This window comes from Lissotriton vulgaris, chromosome 2_1, assembly GCF_964263255.1.
Source record: "Lissotriton vulgaris chromosome 2_1, aLisVul1.2, whole genome shotgun sequence".
In the NCBI taxonomy this organism is placed as follows: domain Eukaryota; kingdom Metazoa; phylum Chordata; class Amphibia; order Caudata; family Salamandridae; genus Lissotriton; species Lissotriton vulgaris.
Window position 1 is genome coordinate 1,707,029,498 of NC_141687.1, and position 25,234 is coordinate 1,707,054,731.

General features: G+C 46.4%; 1 protein-coding gene across 2 annotated transcripts in view; it reads left to right on the plus strand.

The window, feature by feature from the left end:
- The window catches only part of PKP3 (plakophilin 3), a 166,376-nt gene that overhangs the window by 67,975 nt on the left and 73,167 nt on the right, over positions 1-25,234 (plus strand). The window contains exons 1-5 of one of the 2 annotated variants that reach the window (XM_086957695.1): positions 1,967-2,299; positions 2,376-2,568; positions 22,511-22,602; positions 23,057-23,820; positions 24,166-24,289. In XM_086957695.1, the coding sequence (XP_086813821.1) occupies positions 2,394-2,568; positions 22,511-22,602; positions 23,057-23,820; positions 24,166-24,289 (1,155 nt within the window). In that variant the 5' untranslated portion in view covers positions 1,967-2,299; positions 2,376-2,393. Of the gene's footprint in view, positions 1-1,966; positions 2,300-2,375; positions 2,569-22,510; positions 22,603-23,056; positions 23,821-24,165; positions 24,290-25,234 lie in introns of those variants that run through there. The other variant, XM_086957694.1, reaches the window with a different exon arrangement.

Sequence of the window (25,234 nt, forward strand, 5' to 3'; positions counted from 1 at the left end):
AACGGGGACTGTGGAAAAAAGTCAACAAGTTGCAGACTGTAAATTGCTGTTACCAAAAAACACAGGACTGGCTGAAGGTGCCCTACATGGCAGTGAAAATAAAAGAGGCCCAATATTACGTTACTTAGAGCAAAAATACTAATAAATATACATTCATCTATTGAATACTGCAGTGCAAATTTAAAATTCCATTTTATGACCACATAGGACATGAGAAAAACAATGTCTGCGACCACAGCCACTGCAAGTGTCAATTACTTTACAAAGTAATCTGCTGCTGATAGTCAGAGGCCTCTTGAGTGTGATTTACCTCAGTGTACAGATGTTACACCTTGCACCCTGGGATTGGGTAAATGTTTTTTTTAACAAATTCAGGTTAGAGCTCTGATTAGCTGTGTTGGGGTGCATATGAATGTAGCTATGGCAGTGTATGTGCATATGAATGTAGCTATGGCAGTGTATGTGCATATGAATGTAGCTATGGCAGTGTATGTGCATATGAATGTAGCTATGGCAGTGTATGTGCATATGAATGTAGCTATGGCAGTGTGTGTGCATATGAATGTAGCTATGGCAGTGTATGCAGGAGATTGCTGTATAGTTTGCTTCTTTTCTCCTTTAAATGTCACTCTCCTGTCCCTGAGCACAACCTTCGCTGACGCATGCCTGTTTACCCCATTCACTGTTTTTGGATTTCTGCAGGTCACCCACAGCTCATTTACAAGATCACAATACCTAATCTTCTCCAACTCATCGGTTCCTCCAACCGACGATGCGTATGTGCTCTCTCTCCCCCCCCCCCCCCAACCCACCCAATCATCGCAGGAATTACTGCATGGGAGGGTTTGCTTGAGGTCACAAGACTATTCCCAATAACACTAAACTAACCACAGGTCCCAGAGCAGTCTGCTGCTCATCATAAAGTGCTCCAACGATTTGTCAGAGGTTAGTTAGAGCTACATGTAGGCATTTAAAATATGCGTGTGTGTCTATGTCAATATAGTGTGCGTAGAGAAGAGTGTTTGTGGGATTTTATAGAATTTTGTAGAGAATTCGAGTGTATGAATGTGTATCATTATTAAGTGTATGAGTAAATCAGTTTGTGAACGTGTAATGGGTATATGAAGCCATCTACATGAGTGAATGTATATAGGAATGCACCAGCTGTACGTAGGCCCGACACAAAGTTTCTAAGATAAAATGCTAATCACAAAGTTTGCGTCACTGTTTTTATGACGCTTACACTGAATAGAAATGTGAATGCAAACATTACGTTCTTAAGACGTATGTACACGAAGAATGTCTCTGATTGACAGTATGGGCATAAGTAAGCACTGCTGTGTGTGCATTGGAGTATGGTAAGAGTTTATAGATCGACTTGTGTGATCTTTGAGCGGCCTGGCTTTTCAGCTCACATCAGTTGGTATTATAAAGCTTGAAATATTGTCCGATTTTGAGTCTAGGCCTACAAGTCGCGTGTGCGCAGGGCTACACGCTGAAAGGTCAGGTTCAATATGCCACACATGACAGGGGGCCACTTTGAAATCCCATCTGTGTACTGTAGTATAAACAACAGTAAAATTCCAGTTGCCACAATGAAATGAGAAGGAAACGTAAGTTGTTACACTGACATTCACATGCTGTCCTGTACAGGATAAACTGAAAGCGCTGAGTACGGAGGGTTTTGGTTTGTGTGTGTGGGGGGGAGGGGGTCTCCGGTCTCCATGCAGCCACCCACTCACCCGTCCCTGTCCCCGCCCTGCCCAGGTATGCAGGGATCGGGTTGCAAGCCGCCCAGGTAGGGCTCCACCCTCAGCCCCCTCCCGATGGCGCTCTCTTTCAGTCCCCACATCACTGGCATTCCACCTTAACCTGGCCGGCGCTACCTGTTAAGGTGGCAGGGTGTGGGGGGCGGGCCCGCCCCGTCCTGGTGTCAGTTGCTAGGGAGGGGAGAGCGCAGTATGTCAGACAGTCAGCCCGCCTGCCTCCACCGCCCCGAGGCCTGAGCACACGTCGAGGGCCTGTGGGGAGGCGTGAGGGGCACCGAGGGAGCCAGCTCTGCCCCACACCACCGAGGAACTGCTTGGCACGGTGCTTGGGGCCGCTTGGCACGGGGCCCAGCTACTACTAGGAAGAAGTGTAAGGCAGGAGGTAGGGCGACTCCAGCCTCACGCCTGGGAGAAGTGAGAGATAGACCCAGTGCCACTCCCGGAAGCTGCGAGCTTAAGACCCCGACACACTCCCCGCGGAGGCACGGAGATTCCCGCTCCCTTCTGGGCCAGCGCCGGGGTGGTTATGAGTGAGTGAGAGACACTTGTGGAGCGCGCACCCACACGGCCTAGGCGCTCACCCTCTCTCCTACCTCCACCATGCAGGACGGCAGCACCTTCCTCATGTCGGCTCTGCAGCCCAACATGGACACCTCCTCCCTGGCGCTGCCCTCCGACCACCAGCTGGACCATCGGGACCGCGAGCAGCTGAAGAACGCCCGCGTGCAGGAGCAGGTGCGGCTGCGCCTGCTGCAGAAGGGGCCGCCGCGCGCCAACGGCGCGGCGCAGGCCTACGCAGGTGAGTGCACGCAGGGGTGAAGCTCAAGCTGCTGGGGTTGGAGGAAATATACTGTGACTGTGTTAAAGTGTATAGGGACACACGACACGCATGACAGGTGTCATGCACAGGATGACAGAGCAGTATTTGGTCAATTGTTTTGCATGGAAGGGACATCATCCTAAGGCATGCTTTAGTGCTTTACACAGGAAAGCATTTGTATATATCACAGGTTAGGCGAGGAGTATATTTAATGCATAGTAACTTAAAAAGGAGAGAAAAGTACAATAATCCAAAAATGTCTAATTTGTATTTAAAGTCATTTTTTTTTAGTACCATCTAGTTATGGGGCACTCTGATGGGCGTCATAGTTTATTGTTGTCAATATAAATGTGCATAGCTGTAAGGGAGAGAATGATGGGTTTGGTGGTGGTCTGGGAGGTGTGATTATATAATGTGACCAGGCTGTCCACACAGCCTGACACACGATGTGGGGATGGGGCATGTCACACAACACAGCACCAGGTAAGCCACGAAGTTCTAACCATGAAGGCCTGTTTGGGTTCATGCTGCACTGCAATTTCCTGATAGAAAGATTATTTGTTAAGAAAGGTCAGGGACGTGAACCCAATGACATGGGGAAGGGCCAGCCCAATCCAACATGGCCCCCAGAGGCGTTCCCGGGCCTTCTATGTGACAGGGCACCGCTGGGTTGTATGCCATGTCCCTTCCCCACAGATATTTGTCTTATCCTGGGCCTTTTGTCTGATGACACCATTGTTTTTGGTATCTAACACTCTGAGCTGCTTTACATTGATTTTTTTTGTATTGGGAGTGGAACTGTTGGTCACTGCAGGGTCATAAACGCAGGCTTCAGAATCTGTGACTCAAAGTGACCCAGCCGTTCAGGGCGGGCCCTCCAACCCTTCAGACGGGCCCCATTCATCCCAAAGCGTATAAATATTTGTGAGATAGGGGACACTCACGGAGCCCCCCATCATTTTCTGCAGGGTGACCCATCATTTTTTTGTACCGCCTCTGGGGCAGTGGCCTGCTCTTTGGGAAGCACGCTTGATGCAGATATTGTTGCCGCCTTTCCCAGAGAAAAATACCACTGATTTGTTCACTTTTGAATATTCTGCAGAGGCTCAGATATCATAATTAAATAAAACCTTATAGAGAAACTTCTGTGTTCATTTTCTAAACGGCTTTTCAGTCTTTATGTTAATTATCAGCCAGGCATCATTCAGGCAGCTGTGGAACACATTTTAAAGTGCTTTTTCTGATACTTACTCTTTAAAGTACGTAGCAATAAGGTGAATAACACCGGAATAGGTGTTCTAGAACCTGTATTAGATGAGAATAAGTAATGCTGCCAATCTCGAACACTGGGTGCTTCATCGTCGTCGTTGGCAGTGACATTATCTATGACTGTCAACGATGATGTCATCCCAATTCAAAGGCTTTTCCCCTTTGCTTGTGTCTTCACCGACTTGACCCATAAACCTCTTACGCACTGCTTGAATAATGACATCATGGCTGCGTCATATCCTCTTTCAGTGGGTGTGCTCAGCATTTCACCATAGATAAAGCAGCGCCTGCCCCAGATACCGAGGTGGAGCTGCTTGCTGGGGTCGGTGGAAGGCCGGAGACTCTTCCAGCCGGTCAGTGTTTTTAAGAAGGTCGGGGCAGAGTCAGCCACAGACCAGTCACTCTGTTAGAAAAGCTGCTATGTCTCGCAGGCCGGCGCGGAAGGGTCCAAATCCTGCTTGATGTTACCGGAAGGGTAGGGCAGGCCAGTGACGCTGTCGTCGGTAGAAGGGTTGATACCAGTGCGTACTTCTCCGGCCTCCAAAGAAATCATTAACCCCCTAATCTCTAATGCACCGGCTGGGACAGCTAGAAGGCCGAAGTCCACAGCGTGTGGTAGCGATTTCTTCTGCAGCTTCCTACACACAACACGCCCTATTCAGGCTGCCGCTGACTCCTGCTGGGCAGGGCCGGGCTGGGAAACCCAAAGTTGCTGTGGCAAATTTTGTCTGGCCACTCTCAAAACATCCCCCCTCCCGACCCCCACGACCCGTATGTTGCATAGCGAGTGAGTCCGACCACTACAAAGGGGGCTTTGTGGTAGAAGGAAGAATTGGCGCGTTCTACAACACATTTATCACTATACACTCAATTGTATTAGCATAGTAAATGACCACCTTACTGCGCAGCAGGATAGGACAATCTTTGTTGCGGCTCTTCAATGATTCCCTTACTGTCCACCTCCAACAGTGCCCCTCATCTCTCCATAGGCCCTCTCTCACACGTATTTCATTTGTTTTATGGCAGCTCTCAAACAAGTGTAGGGTGTCAGAGCACTTCACACACACACAGGCGACGAATCATACGTGTGTAAATCAGTGTATAGAAAATGGTACATAAGGCAAAGAAGCCTACACGCTGTAGGATACACATGCCATCCATACTGGCATGCACTTTTTAAGAGTGCTTGGTCAGGAGAAGCACAAGCTCAGGATTCAGAAGATAACACACTGATTAGGGTAGACTTTAATAATAAGAATGTATTTATACCCAAACAAACCTTTTTTTAGCATCATCAGGATAATGAAAGACTAGGAATAAAATATAATTTATTAACCTGTAGCATGCAGCTTGCAAGCAGCTCTTTGATGGCAGTTCATAGCTCACTGTGCTAGAATAAGATTGTAATTTATAAGCTGCACAGTAACAAAAAGTTCTCTTTAACAAAAGCAGTAACCCACTGAGCTAAGTTCTTTGATATGCATGGTACCCGTACTTTGAGGTAGGCATATTAACCCAATGCAGTACTTTAGATGCCACTAAACAAAACACATCTCTATCCAGCAGGTGCATTAATCACCAGAGTTAACTTGACACTTTTATTGTTGCCCCTAAACTGCTGAACGTACAAGGAATTTTGCAGTGCTTTTAGAATTGCTGCATTGCTACAAAACCTGCCCCCACTTACGAAACTTTCCCCCCACCCGGGGAAATGCCTGATGCCAGTCTGACCATGCGGCTGTGGCAGAGCACTTGGATGGTCTCAGTGTACAATGTGGGCTTGATGGAAGTTAGAGGTCATTTGAGTACCTAGTGAGTCAGTGATGGAAAGGTGCCACAGTGCTGGGTTCCCTTCCAAGCTCAAGTTAAGGAGGAGCAGGCTGCTGGGTTCCCACGGGCGGTTTCGAATAATGCCCTAGTTTCAGTGGCAGAACGCCAAATTTTTCCCCTGTGTAGAATGTGATGAGGGGCGCTTAAGTCTCCCATATCTCACAGATATTTATTGACCTTGGCCTGAAGTGCCTCTCTTAAAGCATTGGGGGCTCCCTGGAGAGTTTAAGGCCTCTTGCGCCGCAGGTACCTGCGTTTCTTCCCTGCCAGGTTTGCAAGTTTCCCTACCGAGCTGCTGTTATGTGCTCTAGATGGCATGGCCTCATTCTAAGCTTTAGTTACAACAATCTCAAGTTGCACGGTTTGATAAATAGCTGGAGTTAACAACAATTGTTATTAGCTGAATCTTTGGGCGTGATTCGAATCAAATTATTGGATAATGGCCATTTGAAGTGAACTGAATATTGGGTTCTAAGCACTTGGTTCCGAAGTATGTTCAAATGCTTTCTTTAAAAGGGAGGTCATACCTCCTTACCCATTTCTTTCTCCTTTCACATCTTCTCCGTCCCCTTCAGCCATGGAATCTGTCATAATTTTCCCTTTTCCCTTCTTCCTCTACTTTCTCTTGCTTAGTTAACAGGACGCCACCCCACCATTGGCTCTTTTTGTTACTAATTCTGCTAAGTCTCTTCCACTCAGGCGCCCCCTTTTTTTGCTTTCTTTTCTAATATGCTTTCTTATTTTCGCACCTAATTGCCATCATCTTTTTTTGTTCGGACGACAAGTAATTCGTACCAGTTAATTCAAAGAAGTAAATGATCTGGCGATTAGAAGACCTAACGTTTGTGCTTTGCCTTTGAGATGGAGTGAAGGATGCTTGCTTCATGTTACAAGGTCTCGTTGAGAGGTAAAGAAGCACTTGGTTGCAATCACAACCCCAAACTCTGAGGACATCCCCCAAGAGACATTATTCTGTGATTTATGCTTGCTGATTCTCCTTGACCATCTTTACTCATTCTCCAGTCTGAAAATCCACCAGAGCCATTGAAAAGTAAACAGTCTTGTAAGCCATGCCTGGTGGCACAATCTATGAGCCTTCTTGTAAATCTCAGACGACACACATTCGGGTCCCAAGGTTCTCATGATAGGTCTCGTTTCTGTCCAGTTTCTAAAAACTAGTGAGAGTTGCGAGCAAATATTCCTTGCCCCAGGCTAAACTTACAGTCACACCATCGCCACAGCAATCCGTGTTGGTTCCACATCTGCTCTAAACAAATATTGTCTATCTGAACTGGATTCTGTACTTATAGGTCTGGCTACCATAGGCCGAATAGCTGCTCAGAAAAGGTCCTTGGGCCTTGCTGGCACACCTGGTCCTTTGTCCTTGAAATTTGGACACACGTTCCAGTGATATTTTTGATTGTCATGAGTAATGGTTAGGGCTAGCAAGGAAACTCAAAAATGTGTTTCCTCAGCTACTGCGGCTTGTAGATAAAAAGAATTAGGCTGTCGCTGAGGGCCAGCCTAGTGCTTTGGAATGGGTTCTGGGTTCTTGGCGACCAAGGACTTGAAGCTATAGGGAAGGGGATAAGTACGTTTTGTGGTCAGATTTTGATACAATTTACCAATGTAGGACCTGCAATACATTGCTGATAGGGGGTGTATTGACCCCAGTAGAGCAATAGCATATGTGAGCTGTGACAGAGGTTAGGGGGACTTATTTAGGGTAGGAAAAAGTCTCTTTTGTCAGTGCTGGGGTAAGAGGGTTCTCAGCAGGTTGAGTCACGCATTGCAAAATTGCAGTTCTGCACTTTGTAGCTTCTCATGCAGTCCTCTGAACAGTTGTATTGGTTTCTCCACTGCATCCCCCCTGAGACATGGACCGCGCTCTTTAGGCAGAGCCTGTAGGCTGCCAGGACTTGACACATGCTTTTCAAGCTGGCATAGCTTCTTGTCCTCAAGGCAATTTTCAGCAGTCAGCAGACTGTTCCCTCAGGCAGAACGTCCTTCCAGCTTGTACACCATTCCACATCTGAGCTCGGGTGCACAAGTCCCTCAGGCCAAGGATGGGGTCAAACGTTTCACAAGTACTGGTCCATCCAGTACATGTTCAGTTCTGAGGCGGTGCATTCTTTGACTACTGTGCCAGCAGTTTGTATGGGGCAAGGGAAGGTTTGTTGGATCTGTTGGCTTTTCAGTAGCTGACACAATGGACCTGGTTTCATCTACAGCTGATTTTTGATTAGAGCGGCAGGCAAAGCAACTGTAGAATAACTTCTGAAGGCATAATGTGGGAAACAGGCCCACATAATTCTTCTAGGGAATCTTACGCCTTTGACCCTCCAGAGAGGAAGCAAGCTACAATGAACTTACCGAAGACACACAGATGTATCAAATGGGCATTAGGGCAACATGGCCATAAGTATCTCATGCTAGAAGACATGATTTCCGGACTGCATGAACCTGTATTTGCCACTCGCACATGACAGCGGAAATGTAGTACTAGGGTGGAGAAAATGGCTTTACCCAAACTATTAAATGACCCCAACGAACCAGACACGTGCCCTTAAATTGTACATCCATGACGGCCCCTCGTAGCTCTTTAGTTCAGGGTCCACCAGATGAAAATGATTTTCAGCAGGAGAACATTTTGGGTGTGAAGCCAAAATATCGTATGATGGTAGGTATGGTACATGGACCTCAGTACTATCATCGTCAGACACACCAGATTGTGTCAGATGTTAGGGGAAACTCATGGGAGTAATGTGTTAGACTCCTCTGTCCACTGCTCGTGGTCTCCAGTGGAAAGATCATATTGTGTTGTATGTGATGTTTTTTGTGTCCAGTGTGGGGACTGTGCTGGCACTCAGATGCAAGAATTGTCTCATGTTAATTGTCTTTGATTCAAAAGTTGATGGTACTTGTCTATAATTTATTTTCAGACCTGGGTCTTTTGTTTGGCAGGCAACCTATACCACTGTTTATTTACTTTTGCAATTGACCTCGCCCACATTTGAGGGCATGTCAAATGCAAGCACTGGAGACAAGGTTTGTTAAACAATGCTGTATTTGCAGACAGGTAATCAGCAGCGCAGGCCTCCTGCCTCCAGGTCCCTGTTAGTGCTAAGTGACTTGCATTGGGCGCTCCTTCCAACAGTGCTCTTTTATTGCTCTTTGATCCTAGCACTGTGGGCTCTAGCAAAGTCAGCAGTGCTCTGTCATTGCTACAGTACTCCATCCAGCACAGTGAGCTTCCAGCAGTACTGCGGTTCCTCCAAGCAGTGTCTTGGCAGTGGTACGTAGAGGGGCTCTGAAGTTGTCTCAGATGTGCTCTTCTCTGACTGCTGTACCACAGCACACTGCCTTGCCACAAGCACTATACCCTGTGGGACTCCGCACAGCTGCGCCCTTCTGCACTGCGGGTTTCCTCACCTCACCCACTCCTCCACACAGTTTCTTTACAGAAGTAGGTGCAGTCAACTTCTTTTTGCTGCAATAAGTCACACAGGGATCCTAATGGTTGAGCGGAATTGGATTAATAAATGTTTGATTCTGGCACCCAGCGACACTTTATGTATCTCTTGATCGGCTTCATCAGCTCCAGTTTCCTGACTGCTGATGGAAAGTTAAAGGAGGTTGGGATCATAGCTCTTCAGAAGATGCAATAATAAGGAGCACCAGTCTGTCTCTTCACTGAGATCCACTGGGATAATGCTGTGATCAATTACTGACCAGTATATCACGAGGCAATGAAAGAAAACTTCCCAAGGTTACCCAGAGTTAGTGGGAGAGGCATGATAGCTGTTATCCATCCTCGTGTGCATCCTACTCCTCTAAGTGGATGCATGGAACCAGAGCCGCCAAACAAGGCTTGAAGCACTGACCTGGGGGAGATATGTCTGACAGTCTTAGGGAAACAGCCTGGGATAGGTTATAGTTGTTTTCCCTATCTGTTCTAGTATGCAGGGTGCACTGTTGTGGGTCAGGGTAAAGAGGAGGAAAAGTCCCTTAACGGGGAGGAGTGGTTTCATCTGTCTATAAGCCTATATGAATGGCTCCTGTTTCACAGACCCAGTATCCAAAATGTGGGACTGTGTGGAAGACACTGGAATTTTAAAAGGGAATAATGTTGCCGGTAGTGAAGAAATGTTGACAACTCTCCCAACAGTGTGGAAGTCTCTCAAATAAAAGGAGAGTATAATGCTGTTTGTGAGGTGGGTGCTGATGGATGAGTGATGTTGGCCTATCTTGTATAAAAGTGGAGCAGCTTTGCTGACTGCGAACAGGGCAGAACAGAAGAGGTCTTTTGCACATCCACCCTACACCAAAAGCAATAGACACACGAGCAATGTGGACAAGTTGGAATACTACAGTATTTGTTATGCATTATATTCAGTGACTTGGGGTGTGGAGGCTTCTCCCTGTCACTTGGTTACGTGGCATGTTATGTCCTGCTTATCTCTAATAGGTGTGTGATTGTGAAAATGTTTTTTTCAAGGTTGGGCTGGCCCAGCTCCTCCTTGCTGTTTCCCACCAGACTTGCTGATAATGCAGTTCCTGTTCTCAGTGTCATATCACACACAGGCTTGGGTCGAAGGCAAAGTTTCCACATGTTTCTGCAACCATTATATGTACACATCATCCCACTGAGTGTTCGGAGCAGGCATAGCGAGAACCTAGAAACACTCGGTTCTGCAGTCTTGACTAAACCCCTATGGACCAATTCACAAAAACATTCATAAGTGCATGGCATAGAATTCCTATAGACTACTTCACACACTCTTGAATGCTTTTTGTGAATTGGCCCCTGTACATCTAAAATGCGAATATTTTTTCAGGGCCTATTCATATATATTTATTAAAACTATACAATGCTGTGCCCTCTTTTGTACTTGTACTAATAGAGATTTAGGGCCATATGTATCAACACATTTCCCCATAGACACAGAATGGGCAAAACCCTTTAATACATCTGGCCCATAGACATTTCTAGGATCAATTCACAAAAGCAAAGCTGAGTTTTATGTTTATGTGACGTAGTACTACAGGACTACTACTTCACGTTCTAAGAAATTTCTTTCTAAACTAGCCCCTTATCTTCCTTGTAGACACCCAATAGCTGCTGTTGCAAAGAGGAACACAAAAAGTGATATTAGGTGCTCGAATATAACACTCGGCATCGGCTAATCAATGTAGGAGTAACACCGACTGCATCGCTGTGGTTTTGAAGTCTATAGTGGAATGTTGAGATTGGCAATGTCATTTTTGTTGATGTGGGTGAAATTTTGAAAATTGACCAATGTTTATGAAAAGAAATAGCTCCTTATTTGATATATAGATGTGTATATGCTTAGGGATAGATGATGTTCGTTTACACGCAGCTTGACCTCTATTGGGGAGTCACTGAACTGATAGCACGCATCCTTCAGCAGGGCTGCCATTGATTCATTATCTAATTTTTGAGGCATTGCATGGATTTAACAGAAGTGCTTGGGTTGGTAGATTTCACCTCTAGTTGTACAGAAAAAGCAAGTATACTGTATTTACGGTAGTCTGTAACTGCCCAGAAACACTGCCCTTAAAACTGCAAGAAAGACCAATCCCTTGAGTTAAAAGCAGAGTTTATACTCCAGGCCACCCAAGGCCAAGGTACGTGTTATTAAATCCTGAAAGCTTCCACCTGGTGCCCACAGTCAACTAGGCAAAAGAGCAAACAGCAGGACATTTTGTGGGGGAGCAAGGAAAATTGAGGGGCAAAAAAATTGACAAAATTAGCTCAAACTTTTCGGTCTCGAAGATCTGCATTTGGTTTGGGTGAGGAAGAGAATGACTTGCCTGGGCCTTCATTGGAGCGCGCTAAGGTTTGATGAGAAGGAGAGTATAAAACCTAAACATCCAGTGACATGCATTTGGATTTGGTGAGGAGGACAGAGACATGTCTGCCCCGACAATGACATGTTTAAGGACTGAATATGGAAAAAAAGAAGCGTCTTTAGCGACTGTAACTGGCTTTGGAACTGGATATGGAGTAAAGGGGCGGGTCATTTCCCCAGTGACTGCATTTGGATTGGGCAAGGATCTGAACAGACCTGTGCCTCTACTGACATGCTTTTGGATTGGGTTTGCACAAGAGGAATACGTCTTTACCCCCCCCCCCCCTCACTGGGGCTCACAGATTTTATAAGGAGGGTGGTGACAGTCCTTACCTCCAATTATGGTCACTTGTAGGACTGGCCTACCTATTCATTTTATTTACTTTTACAATGTTATCAAGTTTACACCTGGCCCAAAAAGGTGCCTGGGTGCTGTCCATCAGAAACGTGAAATGTATCAACTACAAATATGGAGGGCTGTCACAACAATCAATTCATGTTTCTTCCCTATCGATTATCTTTGAGATATGGAATATAAATCTATACTTTTCTATATTTACTTACCTGCAATAGTTTATTCCACAATATTCTGACATATAATCCATTAGATGACACAGTTCTCTAGTGCATAAATGTATGAAAAAACAATGATATTAATTATCTTCAGAACGCCTGCAGATTATTATTGAGCCACTTATTTATGGGTAAACCCCTCCCAATAACCAGAAATAGCATTACGGGCTGGTTATTTGCAGCTTCAAGAGGACTCTGCTTCAGGTGGTCAAATGTTGCCCTCATAAACTCTAGCTTCTCGTCAGGCACATTAGCCTGCGTTTTGTCATTGTGCCGCCCAATAAATAATGCATAGGCATTTGAACATGATGCCTTCTTCCAAGGGCAGCCAGTGCAGTGAATTTACCACGAGGAAGGTGATCGAAGCAGAACGTATTAGAGACTAACCTCACCGCCACATGTAAGCCTTCTCTCACAGGTGTCTCGGCAAATTTAATGATCACTCCTGGGGTTCTAGACACCACTCTAGCTGACTGCAAAGCCCGGACTCTTGTTCTAAAGTAGGTCTGCTAATAAAATGGAGCATTGTACCTATCATAGTTAATTCCCACAAGTAATTGGGGATTTAGCTAATTTGTTATTGTTTCATTTAAGTATTAGTCTTTCTGAATTGGCTGGGGCAGAAAGTGTTATTTTTATGGCATTTTTTTTAGCAAACAAATGTTTATCGTGTTTTTACAAAGAGACTAAACCACCAACACAGTCATGGTGATAAAGTAAACAAGCTAATTGGCGAGACGATTTCAAAAGCCTGTGAGAAAGAGGAATTATAAACAACCAGACAACAACATGCACAAAGAAAATGCTTGCAGAGTAAGCGGGGCAGGGAGAGATGAGCATTGTGGGGCAGCCAACATGTATGTTTTAATAGTACCATCAGAGATATCTCCCTGGTTCTCAGGTGAAAACATAACATTTTCATAACTAGTAGCTTTCACAATCCCACGTTGATATTTGTAGAGTTTTTAGCTTTTACATTTCCTCAAGGTCAACCTATCGGCTGTTACTGAGATCCAAGAAAGGCGATCCAAGAGTGTTTTAAAGTTACACTCCAATTTCTCAGAAACAGCTGTAACAAATGTAGCAATAAAGAGAGCCTGGAACCTCACCCAAGCTCTTAATCTAACATAACACATTCAACTGACCAAAAGAACAAAACCTTAGAGCACTCGAGTCATCTAATCTAAAACCTACACGCCCAACATGTATTTGAGTCTAGCAAATTGAGCTTTACCATTTACCTCGGAGCCCTTAATAGCCTTCTGATGGCTTCTTTATTGGACAACACGCAAATTGAGGTACAGTTCTATGTTCTATGATTTCACGCAAGAAGTCAGACATGTATGGCTAATTCTCACCACTATAACTAGTTTTTTTCATAACGAACTTTCTTCATCACAAACCTCATCTGGAGAAAACCTCATATCATGACATAGGATTCCAGTTATTTTTTTACCGAAAAGAGACAGATATGAAGCAATGGCACCCCTCCTGACAACATTCTCCACCTATCATCCAGCAAGGTTCTTAAAACAATTACTAGCAGAACCCTTGGTTAGTGCACATCCCTGACAATATAGCAGTAAGATATAGATTAGGGAAATATATTTATTTCAATTTAATTAAATCTCAAACAATGAAGAATAATTTATTTGTATTTAAATGAATAAAGAATGGGGTTAGAGCAAATGTAAGGATGCATTTAGGACAGTGATTACATTAAATTAAATGTCATTGTTTTAGCTTAGGGATAACCTTTTAATCGAGTACACGTGTGTAACTAGATATCATTTATTTAAAATTACTATATGTTCGCTAAAATAAATCAATGTTGTTGCAGTGTCATGATAGTGGTAAAATACATAAAATACTTACATTAGGGATGTAGTGGCTGTCATTGTAGTGACACAGAGGTAGTCACTGATCCATGTAGTACCGGGGATGTGATAACATAAAACCAGCTGGGGTAGCATCTTGGAATATCTGAGCAGCAGCCAGATATATATTGGCAGATCAAAGGGTGACGTATTCACTGGGACAGGAACAGGGATTGACAGTACTTCTCCTGGCGCAGTACTCCAAATAGAACTAATGATGGGTATTTTTTCACAGAGGCAAAATGAAACACATAATGACGATTCCTCCTGGGGCATGACTGTTTAACTACTGAGCATGTAGTATTTCCAAAGGACACAGTTTTTTCCGTTAAGCACATATACCTGCTATCTACTGTGAAGAAATAATGTGTCTTACTATTGTTGAAAACTTTTAAGTATGCTTTATTCCATGTCCTCCTCTACAAATGCCTTCTAAAACGTGCAAAAATTGTGATGGAAAATGCACCTTTTCATCCCACTTTAAAAAAAATGTCTTGGTGATCTCCCCAACTTCTTTTTTCAATCTCTGCATTTGGCAGTGGAATTATAAACCTTTCCAAGGCTTCCTTTAGATTCCAGTTGGTGCTCAACCTTAATTTGAGACAAGATATCCAACCATCTTGAAGAAGTGCTAAACAATACATGCAACAAATCCCCTTGAAGCACTGCTAAGAGAGCTAGCTGCCACTTAGACTTCAAACCCTGTGCATTGTCGTAAGAGGAATTAGCATCAGTGGAGGACATTCTGCCCATCCCCATTCATCAAGATAGTGAATCCTATGGTTGTCTGTGGGAAATAGCACTGAAGAACCAGACAGTTCAAGTAAACAGTGTCACCAGCATCAAGCATTCAAAACGCATCATCCTGGAGTCTCACTGCTGTCTCTTCTATGCGAACATTGTACAGATGAGATTTTCAGTCCTAGATTTTTTCGCACTGCGTGGATACAAACAATTTTTCTAAAGGTGATAGCGCAGAATGAGTAATTGATATGTGGCACACATATTACTGCTTTCTATGTATGTGCTTTTTTATCTGAAATGTTTATAGAGGATTTATTTAGGTATTTAGCAGTATTGGGCACTGTGCACTTAACTTGGGAATACATAGCATGAGAGCAAATTAGCCAAGTGCGCCCTGAAAAACATAACACCAAATCGCAATACAAAATCTAAGCAGATTAAGTTACCAGATAACATCTTTCTTAAAATATTCCATGCCTACATCCTTGATTTCAGCTGAGAGAGAGCTAGTACTATGGCTTGTGAAAGGGCACGCCATAGTTCGGTGCAACGACATGAGTATAGTTTGGTTGCGGTGTATGCTTTCCGTGTAGGAATTCCAAGCAGGAGGCAAAACCTGCTCCATGCAGGTCCACACCCAGTAACAATGGATTGTGAATTTTTCATGTAACCAGGCAAGTTGTGCTAGGTTAGGCTCGGTTTAGAGCTTTGCGTATTATGCACCTGATTATTAATTATTGCCTCTGATGACAGCTGGAGCAGTTTGATAAGCATTGCTGCAATAAGTTGAACTTCCTGGTTCTTGATGCTCCTGGGTGAAGGATTGGCTCTGGGATCATGAAGTTAGTCTTAAGTTTCTCTGCCAGAATTACTCTCCCTCCTCTGAGAATCCTGCACAATCGCTTTCCCTCCTTCGAAGTTAAATGGAAGGAGGGCTTGAGCTACTTGATGGATTGATGGAAGTCTTCTGGCTGATTTGATCATTCTCAGAAGCTGGTGTTTGGTACAGTGCTACCATGGTGAATTTCTAAACACTGGATTTGTTGCATAGATTACCAGCTATGTAGAATCCCAGTGATCTGGCAGACAATACCAGCTAGGCTAGAAGTGTGGCATCAAGCGTGTGCACCAGGTCTCAGGGAATTACCCTGGCTCACAATTCATAAACTCGCTTAATTCAAACTCCTCCCACATACATTCAAGGCACTACATAACTCTGGCCCCTACCTGAACAGTGCCACCTCCTTCCAACAACCACCAACACCAACGCTCTGCAGGACTCCTACTCGCACACATCACATGCATACACAGAACTAGATCAGAAAGACAGGCATTTTCGTGCATTGCTCCTAAAGTGCGGAACAACCCCCCCTCCTCCTCTCTACTTGAATTCCCGAAGAGGCTGAAGACCAGGCTTTTCAATTAACCAAACTACCACACGCAGGCCTAGACATGCACATTCTCTCCGTGCCAGGATATCCTGACAGATGTCAGTGCATTTAGCAAATACACATGACATAACATCATTCAGGGAGTGTAGAATGTCTTGCCTGGCTGCATCAGGTGGAATCTGTCTTGCTAGGGAGTAGTTTCAGAGAGAAAGACTCTGGTGAGTCATTATGCAGATGTTTTTGATCTTTTAATGGCTGAGGCCTCTGATGTCCTGTTTCTCACAGAAACCTGGCTGACCCAGGATACAGTGGTGGAGCCAGGGCTTGCCCTTCTTGACAGCTATGCGATATATCATATCAATAGAGAGGGGGAAGTGGGAGGGGGGGCATTGCGGTGATAGCTAAAGTTACATTTGCTGTCAATTTGGCGAAGGAAGATATTGCGGGCTGTGAGAGTGCTCTCCTTAAAATAAAGCTTAGCTGCAACCTGACCATGTCCGGACTTTTAATCTATAGACCCCCTGGACCTTCCAGGAATTTTTGCGAAGATCTAGCGAACAAAGTTGGACTTATGGCTAGCACAGCGGCTAATTTTACCATCTTGGGGGACCTTAATCTGCACCTCGAGCTGGCAGGAAGGCTGAGATCTCTAACTTCTTAGCGGATCCAGAAGCTTTTCAGATGCCGCAGATGGTCTCGGAGGGCACTCATGTGGCTGGGCATTTGCTTGACCCCATCTTTTCGAATCTTGGATGCTTAAAAATCCTCTCCCCGGTCCCGCTGACATGGACTGACCATTCAGTAATCCCATTCTCTCTACAATGGCCGAGTAGAGCTGATGTGGTTCACCCTGCTGTGGTGGCAAAACGGCCATGGCATTAGCTAGATCGGGAGGTGCTTGCTGCGTGGTTAGCGGAACATAGACCCCAGCTTCCCACAGATATCGAGGAGGCGCATGCATGCTTTCTGGACTGGCTGTTAGCTGGTCTGGATAGCTGTATTCCAGCAAAGCTGGGAGGTAAGGGACGTGGGCCATCTAATCCTTGGTTCACAGATCTACTAACGCAGGCAAAGAAGGGGTGCAAACAACTGGAACGCATCTGGCGTCGCTCTTATGAGCCGTCTGCCAAAGCTGTATATCGAGGGGCAGTCAAGGATTACCACAAGCTTATCTGCAAAACACGGGCAGAGTTTGTTGCCGATAAAATCTTGACAAGCTCCAATCCCACTAAAAGCATCTTTAAATTGCTTAAAAATATGAAGAGTGCGATTTGACCAGTATCTCCCCTGTAGTGTCAAATCATCATTGCGAAGCTTTAGCACTCCACTTTGTGGAAAAAGTGGAGTTGATTTACCAGGGCCTCTCTACAGGGAACACCCCCATTGAACACGCTGTGTTAGCAGGGTCAGACAATGGGGTGAATAATGGCTTGCTATCCCTACCACTGCTGTCGCCTGCGAAGTTGGAGATCTTAAGTGCTAAAATCAAGTTGGGCTCGCCAGCTGACCCGTTGGCGGCGAGTCATTTTCGCCAGCTTCAACCTCTTATCTCCCCGGTGGCTTTAGAACTGGTCAACCTCTCACTAAAATCAGCCTCCGTTCCAAGGGCGTGGAAGCATGCTAAAATCTTTCCATTGCTAAAAAAGCCATCACTTGACCCGGTCGACCCAGGCAACTACCGCCCTATATCTCAGCTCCCTTTCATGGCGAAAGTGGTGGAGGCACATGTAAATTCAATCTTGTCTAATTACATCGATGAGCATAACATCTTTGACCCATCTCAACATGGGTTTCGCCCCGCCACAGCACAGCTCTTCTTGCGGTCACGGAATCCATCCGGAGTAGGTTGGATGTAGGTGATTCTGCGGCCTTGGTCCTGTTGGATCTAAGTGCCGCATTTGATACGGTGCAAACACAACAGGTGATGGACCGAATGTGGATCAATGTCACACACTCATCCCAGTCCAAAGATCTGGGCCCAAATCCATCGTTTTTTTGCACTCCACACCACCCTGGGTTTGACAATGGCGATATGCAAATCAGCTCTGACCCTGTGCCCCATGGGAACAGTCCAGTCCGAACTACAAAAGCCTTGTCCTTCCCAGAACGGAATCAAGTATCCGAGGACCGGACCAGTTTCGAGGTAACACCTCTCATCAGCCCGGCTAGCTTGACTCCAGTGGTGTGGAGTGCCTGGGACCCACGTCTGGGCATCCCCAGCGCACTTAGGGCGGAATATGCAAACACAACAGGTGATGGACCGAATGTGGATCAATGTCACACACTCATACCAGTCCAAAGATCTGGGCCCAAATCCATCGTTTTTTTGCACTCCACACCACCCTGGGTTTGACAATGGCGATATGCAAATCAGCTCTGACCCTGTGCCCCATGGGAACAGTCCAGTCCGAACTACAAAAGCCATGTCCTTCCCAGAACGGAATCAAGCATCCGAGGACCGGACCGGTTTCGAGGTAACACCTCTCATCAGCCTGGCTAGCTTGACTCCAGTGGTGTGGAGTGCCTGGGACCCACGTCTGGGCATCCCCAGCGCACTTAGGGCAGAATATGCAACTGGGGTAGCTCAGACGTGGGTCCCAGAGCCTCCACACCACTGGAGTCAAGCTAGCCGGGCTAATGAGAGGTGTTACCTCGAAACCGGTCCGGTCCTCGGATGCTTGATTCCGGTCTGGGAAAGATATGGCTGTGTAGTTCGGACTGGACTGTTCCCATGGGGCACAGGGTCAGAGCTGATTTGCATAAAGCCATTATCTAACCCAGGGTGGTGTGGAGTGCAAAAAACGATGGATTTAGGCCCAGATCCTTGTACTGGGGTGAATGTAAGACATTGATCTACATTATGTCCATCAAATTGTTTTTTGTAATTTTCTCCCTGAGTGTACTGGGGTAGCTCAGACGTGGGTCCCAGAGCCTCCACACCACTGGAGTCAAGCTAGCCGGGCTAATGAGAGGTGTTACCTCGAAACCGGTCCGGTCCTCGGATGCTTGATTCCGGTCTGGGAAAGATATGGCTGTGTAGTTCGGACTGGACTGTTCCCATGGGGCACAGGGTCAGAGCTGATTTGCATAAAGTCATTATCTAACCCAGGGTGGTGTGGAGTGCAAAAAACGATGGATTTAGGCCCAGATCCTTGTACTGGGGTGAATGTAAGACATTGATCTACATTCTGTCCATCAAATTGTTTTTTGTAATTTTCTCCCTGAGTGTACTGGGGTAGCTCAGACGTGGGTCCCAGAGCCTCCACACCACTGGAGTCAAGCTAGCCGGGCTGATGAGAGGTGTTACCTCGAAACCGGTCCGGTCCTCGGATGCTTGATTCCGGTCTGGGAAAGATATGGCTGTGAAGTTCGGACTGGACTGTTCCCATGGGGCACAGGGTCAGAGTTGATTTGCATAAAGCCATTATCTAACCAAGGGTGGTGTGGAGTGCAAAAAACGATGGATTTATGCCCAGATCCTTGTATTGGGCTGAATGTAAGACATTGATCTACATTCTGTCCATCAAATTGTTTTTTGTCATTTTCTCCCTGCATTTGATACGGTGTCACATGAAATCCTTCTTCAATGTCTCATGCCCTAGGCCGGGGGGTTCCTCAAGGTTCCATCCTGAGCCCACTTCTATTCAACCTGTATGTGGGCCCCTTGGGGGAGGTGGCCAGAGGCAGGGGGCTGTCCTTTGTGTCGTATGCAGACGACACCCAGCTGGTGATCGCTTTCTCTAAAAAATGCAGTACCAACCTGGAGAAGTTTAAGGAGGATCTATCGATTATCTCGGACTGGATGACGCCAGTAAATCCGAGATTCTTTTGTATGAGAAGGACCAGGAGCTCTGGTCAGAGCAATGGTGGCCTGATCATCTGAAACCTGCGCAGTCACCGAAGGAGACGGTAAAGAACTTGGGTGTTTGGTTCGATACCGGACTAACATTCGATAAGCAGACAAGAGCTGTAGCCGCAGTCTGCTTTGGGCTTTTGAGAGGACTAAGGCCCTTGCTTGGCTTCTTTCCTCCCAGAGTACGCCAAACCACCTTGCAGGCTTCCATCCTTGCGAGGCTTGATTATGGCAACGCCTTATATCTAGGTGCCAATAAAGCTAGCATCAAGCGTCTGCAGAGGGTCCAGAATGCGGCAGCACGTATGCTAGTGGCACTCCCAAGATCTCACTCAGTGGCCCGGGTGCTCTTGAAGCTGCACTGGCTACCAATAGAAGCCCGCATTCAGTTTAAGATGCTATGTATTGCACATAAATTTCTGCGGCTCCAAGCCCCTCTGGGGTTATCAGGTTTGCTGAAGCTCTATTTGCCCAGACGCGCCCTGCGTTCGGCTAACCATGGTCGTGTCTGTGTCCTTCGAGTTAAGAAAGCAAGGGCGGGGGGTCGTTCGTTTGGCCTTTTGGCAGCCAAACTGTGGAACTCCCTTCCAGTAAGCATCCGAGCCATCCCTAATCTTCTGACGTTTCGGAAATCCTTTAAAACGTGGCTGTTCCCCACTATCTGATATTTGTTGCTCGCTGTGTCTCCCTGTCTCTTGTCTGGTCTCTGGTTGCGCTGGGACGCCTCGTCGCTGAGGCAGGCATGCGCATTACAAATCCTGTATAAATAAATAACTAAATAAAGTGCAGCCATCCTCTCAAGTTCTCAAGAAAAGAAATTAGCTTCTCAATTGCTTCCACAGAGGAGATTTGAGATGATAAAGCTAAGTTGTGGCATTGTTTCCCACCAGCCAGAGTCCCAGTGTCTCCTCACAGAGGCTGAAGATAGTGGGGGATAGAGATGATTGATCCATAAGGGCACTCCATAGCTTTGTGGTGGATTCTGGGACTCTGATGTGTCTTATGTCCAAACTGTGAACTGCCTTTAGGAAAGAAGAACATGAGTCTCGACAATGCCCTCTATGCCCCTGCATGCTGACAGCCTGTAGAATAGGGTGTCATGATCAGCAGCAGAAATTCCACTTTCCAGGGTCCAGATTATGCAGCGCATCATCTAATGCCTGCAGAGCATCCACTTTGCGGACAAAAGACCAGTTGAAAGCACTTCTGCAGTTTGTGTTTAACAATGTGTTCTTAAAGCGAACTGTTAACAGCTTTCTCCAGGATTGCCTACAGAAATGGTAGTTTGGAGACCTGTCTGTTGATTGGACACTTTGCCTTCGGTCCAATTAATTTATTGATGCATTTGATATAGTGCAGTACATCTCATTACGATCAATGGAGAGTGCTTGGGGAGTTTGCACAGTGTAAGAGAGACACAGAAATGTTCAAGGGCAGTTTAAATTCCAACAAAATGCCAGGTTAGAAATCCCTAGCCATTGTTCTTTTATCATTTTCCCGGTCTCTGTAGGTATATGGAATGATGCCAGCCTGGGCAGTGTGGTATCTTGTTTGCTGGAGCTGATTGGTTTCTATGCACTGCAAAATGTGACTGGAGCCCCATATACCCGACTGCTTTGCTCCATGATTATTGTTGAAATGTTGTTGCTTGGATGACTGTAGTTTCCTGACTGGGGGCTGTGTTAGCCAGAATTGCCAAGATATGGGTGCTAAATTCGGGTATGAAGATTACATTGAGTCAAAGTTTATATTCAGACTCCATATTCTCACGCTTGTGGGTTGTATCCAATGACTGAAGCCACATGAATGGAATTATCTTAGCCATTTTGCAACGCCCCAGCCTCTGTGGACTGCTAGAGAGGAATCTTTCCCTTACTCTGGGAATAACATAAAGCATACCGTTTTTTATTGCAGGCAGTGATGTAGCTGGGTGTTGCTTGCACACAAATTACTTTCCCGATGTTGCTGTTCAGTGTCCAGAGTCAGTAGGCTGATATGATTGTCTGTTCCAAGTAACTGAGGAGTAATTGTGTGGTATTACCTGCTGGTCTGCATCCAAAGCCAGGAAGAGGTGTGGTCCACTGTTCACCATTGTGGTTTCAGCCCTCTGGTGGGTCTGAAGCCTGACTGGCGCATGCACCATAGCGTGGGCTCCTCTTGCGATTCTACAGCAGGCCGAGCATATATTTAATTGAGTGCACATTTGAGTGTCCTATAGGGACTTTTCAAAGCGTTAGCATTAGAAGCCTGCGTGCATGTGTTGAATTGTATTGTAAGATGACTAGATAAGGCTGGATGATTGTACCATTCCTATTTCCAGGTCTGTTGAAGTATTAGAGATGTAACCAAATATATAGGATGCTGTGTTGTAAGAGAAGGCAAAAAAAAACAAGGAGTCAAACCTTACATTTGTTATAATTCTACTAGCCTCCCCCTTCCTGTGACAGGTTCATGTAATGCCATGGATTTTTCTCCATTGCTATAAGTTGACTATTTACTTGTGTCCTGCAGAGAGCAGCTCCAGCCGGTACCAGCACAGCTCCACCCTACCCACCGCCTTCAGTTCCCGCTCCCAGGTCCTCAGCACACATCAGAAGGCCTCTGTAAGTATCACCTGCCGACACCCTAGTGCACCTACCACTCCGCAGTGAGTACTCACCCTTCAGCCGAGGTTACTGTAAAACCCCATGCATTTGTCAGCCTGCATGCGTTATGTTGGAAGACTCATGAGTTTGCAAGCTTTGGACTGGTTTCCCCTTAAAATGGCCACCAGCCAACAGCTTGCATGCTCATTCCCTCCTCTATATGGGAGCTGCCGAGGCCAGTCTGCATGTGCCTCATCTCTCTGCCTTGTCATTATGCTTTCTTGTGCCCCTCCCACCATCATGTAAGTCCTTGCTACGTTTGCCTGTTTCCCTCTCGTGTAAGCACCCACCTCTAGCCCAGCTTGCTTGTACCCTTCCTGGAAGGCAAGGATATTTCCATACGTTCATACTGCCCGGTTAGGTATTTTGCACAGTAATTGCAGTTTCTAACTCTTGCTGTCTCCTCTTGCAGACTTACCGCCCCACCAGCTATGGGACCGGAAAGGCTGGTAACTACTCTTCCCGCTCTGCCATGGATGTGAGCATGCGGCGTCAGATCAGCACAGCCAGCCAGCCCCGGATGCAGGCCCAGCAGAGCAAGCAGTCCTTCAGCACAGCCACCTATTGCGGCACCGCCAACGCCAGGCCTGTGTCTTTCCACGAGCGGGCTTATGGCAACCGACGTGACCTTGACACCCTCTCACTGCGCTCCCTCCGGATCACTGATGGGCCGAGTGCACCCATGGGTGGCGAGGACCGCTACAGCATGATGTCGGAGCAGGCTGCACGGCCTAATTACTACAGGGTGGCGTCGTATGGCGAAGGCGGTGGGGGCAGCACCTATGGCAGCTCTTACGCTATGGAGAAGCAGATGGCCGTTCCTCTGGGCAACTCGATGCAGCGGGCCAGCAGCGGCACCATGAGTCGCGATGGCGACGCTGGGGGAACCTGGGTGAACCAAGGGGAGGGGACGCAGAACCGCCCCATTCGCGCGCCTGCCATGCGAACCTTGCAGCGGTTCCAGAGCACGAACCGTGCACGGACGGGTTACGGCGCAGTCCAGCAACAGGGCGGCGTCGTTGGGTCCTCTTACGTGGGCATGATCGAGCAGAGCTCCCGGGCTCCATCGGTCCGCAGCCTGGCAGAGTCCAGCCAGCAGCTGCAGGAGTTGCGTGGCATGGAGGAGTATGACGGAGGCAACAAGAGCCTGCTGAGCCAGCAGTCCTACAGTGGTGGGTGAGTGGCAATCTAGAGGTTGGACCTTTGCCAGGCGCGCACTTACAGACTTACTTGCCTACATGCATGCCAAAGCAGGATATATGAATCTGTGCTGTATGGAATGTGCCACCCCTGCAGCTTCAGCAGAAGAACACTACCCTGTCATATACCAGCCCCCAGCCTGCCACAGTGATATTGCACTGCAGTAGGACAAATCCCGGCATTAATTGATATGATTGCTGTACTGTAAAATGTGACAAACCCATAGCACTATCATGGGAATACTGTATTCTTGAAGTAATGCTGTGAATTTAGCCTGAGATTGCTATAGGAAAACCTGTACCAATGTCCATCTTGTTTCAGGTTTGAAGACATGGACCTTCCCTCAGCTGTGAAGTATCTGATGGCGAGTGACCCCAACCTGCAGGTGCTGGGAGCTGCGTACATACAGCACAAGTGCTACAGTGATAATGATGCTAAGAAACAGGTAGGACTTTAAGACTGATATTGCATAAGACCCTGCACCTGCAGGACTCTTACGCAGTTTTTCATTGCATAGCAATCTGAACCTTGAGGGCCCATACAATGAACTCTTGTGTTTGAGGTCCTAGGCCTACAGGACAGGGGCACAGGGCTTCATTGCATAAGAATTTTTACCTGAAGGACGGGCACGCTGCACTTCTTTTCAGAAGAAACTGAACCTGAAGAGGTAATGCAGGATACTTCTGCATAGGTGATGGGCCTGCAAGACGCGCACACATTACTTCACTGTATAGGAACCTGAACGACTGGTATACAGTACTGCAGTGCATATAAATCTGAGCCTGAAGAACTAACACAAAATTACTGTATATGGGAAACATCGTTTACAACGCGGTGTTTACACCGCACGACCTTTACCACGCAGCCATTACAACGCAAGTCATTACTATGACTTGCGCTGGATGGCGCTCTTGGTTTAGGAATAATGTGATTTTCTATTCCAACACCTTCCCTACTGTAATGTGGGCTGGAGTTGGAATAGAAAATCATATTGATCCTCAATCCAGCGCCCTCCAACATTGTAACGACTTGCGTTGTAAAAAACGCAATGTAAAGTACTGCGATCAAAATGATCGCGTTGTACTGTCATATATCCCTGTACATAGCCATGGGCCTGCAGTACTGGCACACAGTATTTCAGTACATACGTCTTAACCTCCTGGACTAAAACACAGTACTTCATAGTACAGGAATCTAAGCCTGTTGAACGTGCACATACTACTTGGTCCTCTAGGACATATGCCTGTAGGCCTGGTATGCAGTAATACTTCACTGCACAAGGACCTGACAGGCACTCTCCTTCAGAGCATTAGAAATCGAACCTGAAGAGCTGGCACCCAATTATTCTGTACATGTGCCTCTGGGTCTTCAGTACTGGCACACCGTATAT